Source organism: Cervus elaphus, chromosome 33 (genome assembly GCF_910594005.1).
Source record: "Cervus elaphus chromosome 33, mCerEla1.1, whole genome shotgun sequence".
NCBI classification, from domain to species: domain Eukaryota; kingdom Metazoa; phylum Chordata; class Mammalia; order Artiodactyla; family Cervidae; genus Cervus; species Cervus elaphus.
Genome location: NC_057847.1, coordinates 30493286 through 30499285, shown reverse-complemented (window position 1 = coordinate 30499285; position 6000 = coordinate 30493286). Strand labels below are relative to the sequence as shown.

The 6000-nt window shown below is 42.0% G+C and overlaps 1 protein-coding gene across 4 annotated transcripts in view; it reads left to right on the top strand.

Moving 5' to 3' along the window:
• The first annotated feature begins 2071 nt into the window (after positions 1-2071).
• NOSTRIN (nitric oxide synthase trafficking) overlaps positions 2072-6000 on the top strand; it is a 63425-nt gene continuing 59496 nt past the window's right edge. Inside the window, exon 1 of one of the 4 annotated variants that reach the window (XM_043894361.1) lies at positions 2072-2316. In XM_043894361.1, the coding sequence (XP_043750296.1) occupies positions 2290-2316 (27 nt within the window). In that variant the 5' untranslated portion in view covers positions 2072-2289. The remainder of the gene's footprint in view (positions 2317-6000) is intronic. The other 3 variants (XM_043894363.1, XM_043894360.1, XM_043894362.1) reach the window with 3 other exon arrangements.

Sequence of the window (6000 nt, the reverse complement as noted above, 5' to 3'; positions counted from 1 at the left end):
TGTTTGCCCTCTCTGAGGGCAAGGAAGCCCTCCAGCGGGGCTCTGAGTAACACGTTATTAACCTCAGTTTACAGTCTGTCTTAAGCCTCTTTCAGTATGACGGGTACCTTATCTAATTCTAGCCCTGGATAGCTAGGGCTCCATATTGTAACCTCCAGTGATAATCTTCCTTGGCAGAAGCTCAGGGTAGAACGTTGTTAAGTGTGTGGATGGCGGTCCCTAAGGCCCCCTTCTCTCTACTCAGATTACAGAGCAGTCCCCAGTCATTTTGGCACCAGAGACCAATTTCACAGAAGACAATTTTTCCACAAACCAGGGGTGGGAAGGAATGGTTTGGGGATGATTCAAATGTATTAGATTTATTGCACTGTATATATCTCTTGTCACACTGTGTGGCAATCTATTTCTAATCTAATGCTGCCGCCGATCTGACAGGAGGTACTGGTCCACGTCCCAGAGGTTAGGGGCCCCTGGGTTGCAGGGAAGGTCATCTGCCCTTTTTGTCTCTGCCTCTGCATGTGTTATTTCTGCTATGCTGTGCTTAGCTATTCAGTCATGTCCAATTCTTTGTGAACCCATGGACTGTAGCCCGACAGGCTCCTCAAAAAAGTCCATAGGGATTCTCCAAGCAAGAATACTGGAGTGGGTTGCCATGCCCTCCTCCTGGGATCTTCCCTTCGGTCCCCCTTCAATATCTTCCCAACCCAGGGATTGAACACAGGTCTCCCACATTGCAGGCGGGTTTTTTACATTCTCAGCCACCGGGGAAGCCCAAGGATACTGTCTATAGGGTTTGCAAACCATGGCAGATAAGTGGAGTCTGGGAAGACCCAGAGGAATCGGATGGAGAGGGAGGTGGGAGGGGGGATCGGGATGGGGAATACATGTAACTCCATGGCTGATTCATGTCAATGTATGACAAAACCCACTGCAATGTTGTGAAGTAATTAGCCTCCAACTAATAAAAATAAATAAAAAAAAAAAAATAAGTGGAGTCTGAGTCACGTGGGCAGCTCTGAAGTGTTCCACTGGGCTGTATGCATGGGACTCCTTCCAGGCTGTGGACCTGCATTTACCCGTCCACCGGTCAGAGCAAAGCTACCCACAGACCGGCTGTTACAGGCCATTAGCTGGAAATCTCAGGTTTGACCACAGGCCACAGGTGCAGAGAAAACAATTTAAAAAATTAGTTGCTAATGGCTGATTTCTGGTTTGGTTTATCCTCTTGAGTGATTAAAAAAAAAATAAGGGTGAACATAGAAAAATCCTTCTTAACTTGATAGTTTAGCCTCTTGGTTCTCTTGAGGTGGTAGTGAGGGCGTTGAGTTAGGCACTTGAGGTGGTTACTACATGCCTGCTCCCTCATAAGCTTTTCTGGACATTTTCCACTACAGTCATGGTTATATAGCATGCGTGGGTGCGTGCTAAGTTGCTTCAGTCTTGTCTGACCCTTCGCAACCCTCTGGACTATAGCCCACCAGGCTCCTCTGTTCATAGAATTCTCCAGGCAAGAATACTGGAGTGGGTTGCCATGCCCTCCTCCTCCTCCAGGGGATCTTCCGACCCAGAGATTGAACCTGAGTCTCATACATCTCCTGCATTGGCAGGCAGGCTCTTTACCACTAGCGCCACCTGGGAAGCCCTGGTTATATAGGGATGGTCTTAATTGTTTGATACCTTGGCCTTGGTGGTTTGGGGCAGGGGGATATTGACTTGATGTGTGAGAGGTAGGTAAGGGAGGTGATTGCGGGTCTGGCTCTGGATTGGTTGTATTCCATGTCAAAACCATGCTTACAAGTTGGTTGTTTGCTGTCTGTCTCAAGGAATTAGCTAATCCTGGAAGGGGCAATCCTTCCTCGTCAACCCCAAAGGCCCCAGTGTGTCAAAGCATCAGAAAACAGATAGTAAAAAAAACAGTGAATACAGCAAGCTTAGAGAATCTCTCTACTACCAGCCTTGAGTGACTGAATCACCAGGAACACTTTTTAATCTCTGGGCTGTCTTTCAAGGCCATGCAGTTCACGACTCAGTATTCTGACCCCTAGCTATTTACAGAAATCATTCTCACCATCTCACTCCAGCGCTCTTGACCCGGAGCCATTCTTTGCTTTTTCAGAAAGCAAATGGGATTAAAGTCCAGGGCTGGGACTTCCTTCTTGGAGTGTTTGACAAGGACTGACGTACTCTAGGCCCTTTGAATCCCGGAAGTCCAGGACACACCCAGCCTTGGGTGCAGCATCCTGAATGCCGGAGCGAAGGTAAAAGGACTGAAGCAAACAGCATTTCACCATGAGGGACCCACTGACAGACTCTTCGGTGAGTAGCTGTGTGTGGTTTGTGTGCCTGCGTGTGAGAGGCGGCTGAGGAGTAGATTTATATACTAATGGATTTGAACTTAAGAAATTTGAGACGCTCAGAAGCCAAACATGTTTGGATATTGGCACTGGAACAAAAGTCTGTGGTTGTTCTTTGGTTTAATTTGAAACAGAGCTCTTTCTAGCAAATGACAGGGCAGGTAATTGTCATATTTTATTTTCCTATTCTTGGAAAAACTTTGAGAGGGTATAACATTATATTTACATGCAGATGGTGGTTGTTCGGAAAACATACCAGAAGTGCCAATATAGGACATAGCATGGACACACAAACGTGCAGAATATCTGCAGCCAGTTTGGGGCCCTGGGAATTAAGTCGGGTGCAAGGGTTTTGCGTATTTTCCCCTTTCATGTAGAGTCCAGAACTGCAAGTTCCGAAGGAGGAAGTACAGGCTGCACTCTGTCCAGCCTGCGGTAGTCCTTGGACATGTTTACTGACTTGTATGTTACAATCCTGGGAGCATTAATAAAAACAGAAAGTTGGTCAAAAGTGCAGAGACATTGTGAGGTTGTTAGCCACAAGAGCAGAGATGTAATTTAGGAAATGAGAAGCAATTAAAACAAAGGGTCGGGGGGAGGAAATAAAGTAATCAAGGATTGTCATTGTGTTGTCCCAAGAAATGATGCCAAAAAGCTAAAACTGGTGACATCAGAAGCAAGGGACTGCATTCATCCTTCAAGTATTTTATTTAAAAACAAAAAAAGGTGGAGAAGCAGATCAACAGGGGCTGTAATAAAACCCTAAAGAAAAAGATCAACAGAGATTTATTGGTTTCATTTGTGTTTATTCAATGGATGTGGAAAGTATAGGCTTAGTGAAGATGAAACTGTAACTGTCATCCCACCAAATGAGTCAGGAATCAGACGTGCTAAATAAGATAAAGTCATAGCAGCTAGTAATTGTAATAATGAGAACGTAGTAACAGGCTCTGCCTACTTTTACTTTTTAAAATATAATAGTAATATGTGTATTACTATTGTATGTTACTATGTGTATTATGTGTATTACTATGTATTATTATTACTATGTATGTATTATTATGTGTATTACTATGTGTAATATGTGTATTACTATTTGTAAAAAAAATCCAACAATATGGTTGCATTCAGATTTTAAGAGTGAAACCTCTTCCCTTAGATTTCCTCCAGCCATCTTTTCACTTTTTGGTAAGCACAGATCACTTTTCCAAAAGTCTTTTATCATTTATGTATTTGTTATTTGCTTATTTTTCACTCGTTGCATTTGCTCCCTTACTAAAATGTTAACTCCTCTCCTTTCTCCCCTTTGATACTTTGGTGATGTTTTTGCATGGGGTGGGTGAATGGATGGGGGGATGCAATAAGTGGAGGCAAAAACTTGGCATTGATGATCACTAAAGGAGAAAGTCAAGAATATGAGAAGAGTGAGATAGTGGAGAGGAAAGCCAGGATAAGTTAAAAAAAAAAACTAATAGCATAACATTCCTTTCCAAGGCTGACTCTAGATCCAGAACTAGGAGAAACGTTTCCTTTGAGCAGCTCCCAAGACAACTCGTCACCATATTTCTATGTCAGCTTAATTCTCCCTCCCTGACAAGCTCAGGTCCTTTTCCCTACACTGGACCATTGCCCCAAGGACTCTTGTCCTTGTCTCCAAACTTGAAGGCTGTCTCTGTAGGCTCAGTGCCACCAATCGTAGTCTGGGAGTCGAGAGTGGGAGGATATTCCTTCAGCCAGGGTTTCTGACCCCTCTAAAGTCAAGAAATCTTTATTTGTAACTGTTTCATCTCCATCAAGCATTGGAGTTGATTTCCTGGTGCAGTCCTGGCTTGTGCTTGGGGAACAATGCTGTGTGAAGATGAGCCTGCAATTTGGGAACAGAATAAGACAACAGAGTGGACTGCAAAAGACTGCTTTGTGAAACACGGAGTTTCGTGGAGAAACCAAAATGAGTCCAAAGTTTTAACCACCTGTAAAATATCCCATTTCATGTGTCCCTGAGGTTGCAGAGGGCACAATTAATTCATAAAGGCTTCCTGAGTCCCCTTTGCTGTTCATCTGAAACTATCACATTGTTAATCAGCTATACCCCAAAACAAAATAAAAAGTTTAAAAAATAGTTAAGAGGTTAGTTATATAAAATATTATAATATCTTGAACTTGGGGAAAGAGTAGGTGCCAATTAGGGCATTGTGTTGTACCAATATTCCTACATTAAAAAGAATTCATAAAGGTGTAGCTTAGCTACAGTTCTGAACTTGGTCTACCCCAGTAGATCCATATATGGAAATCAGTGGGTTGAGTGAACCTTCAATGGGAAAAAACATGACCTCTTTATTTGTGTTAGTTTCTAACTGTAACTAAGAATTTCCCCCCAATTTTGAATGTAAGTAGCAAACCCTAATACAACAGCAGTGTCTGTGACCTTGTGACTAATGAAAATCACTTATATTTTTATATAGCATTAGAGTTGGTTACAGGTATCTAGAAATACCTTTTACACACACTCAGTGTGACTTAAAATTTTGAGTAGTTTTGAAGACCTGTTATTTAGTATGTTAGTTAAAGAGCACACAAAATATCCTGATTTTAAATTACGTTTTATAAAACATATATCAATATAGTTTTCTTTATAATCCTATTATTTTTATGAGTTTGAAAATATTTTTGTGAGTAAAATAGGTTTCACTACTCTGCAAAAAAAATTTATAAACCTCTTCTTTTAGGTCATGCTCCAGTGAACAAAATAGGCTGATAGCTGGGCCATTCTACCTCACAGATCCGGGTTAGTGTCTATACTCAAATTATCAGTCACTAGGGTAGCACACACATTGCTTGAGTGTAGGGCTTTTACCTAATCTTGAGACTGTCAGAATTTATTTGAAGGAGATTTTTTTAAAGTCCTGTTTTTGAAAAAGAAAAGAATTGGCTCTGGACCTTGAGGCTTTAATGACTGTGAGCTTAGCTTCTAAACCTAAAAATATGCCAAGGGAAATCATTTTCAAATCCATGTGTAAAGAAACAGACTGGATCAAATTATCTTCAAATGAATAATCTAATCATTAAAAAAAAAATAACACCTTCCTAAGAAACAATGCCGAAGAAATCAAGCGCAAATAATAAGCTATAGCCAAGGTTTTGCTCTTAGTCACTCCTTCACTATCCAGGAAGGGACTGTCAAAGCAGGCTTTCTTGGGTCCACATAGTCAGCCTCTTGGGGCCACACAGTCAGCTGTTGAAACAGTCCTGTGGGTTCAGATGCCAACTTGAGCTTCCCATTTCAGTGGTCCAGCCTGGGTTGTGGGATGTTGACTCGCACTATGTTAATTGGCACGAATACAGAGGATGACAGGGAGATGGTCCATGGCTCCTGCGGGATTCTGGGACACTACAGAGATAAGGAGGCAGCTTGAATCTGGGGTGGTTGTCCCTGCCCCACACCATCAAGGAGACATATGATGTGCCAGTTCACATTTTGTGGGCCTCTGTTTCCTCATCTGTAAAGTAATAAGAGGAAAGGATGAAGTAGATTATGTTCTTTAATGTTCTGTATGTTACAATCTATGACAGCCTGCCAGGGAGATTCCAAATATTACCCAGATGCCTGATAAATACAAGAAATCCCCTAGTTTAGAGGATATTACAT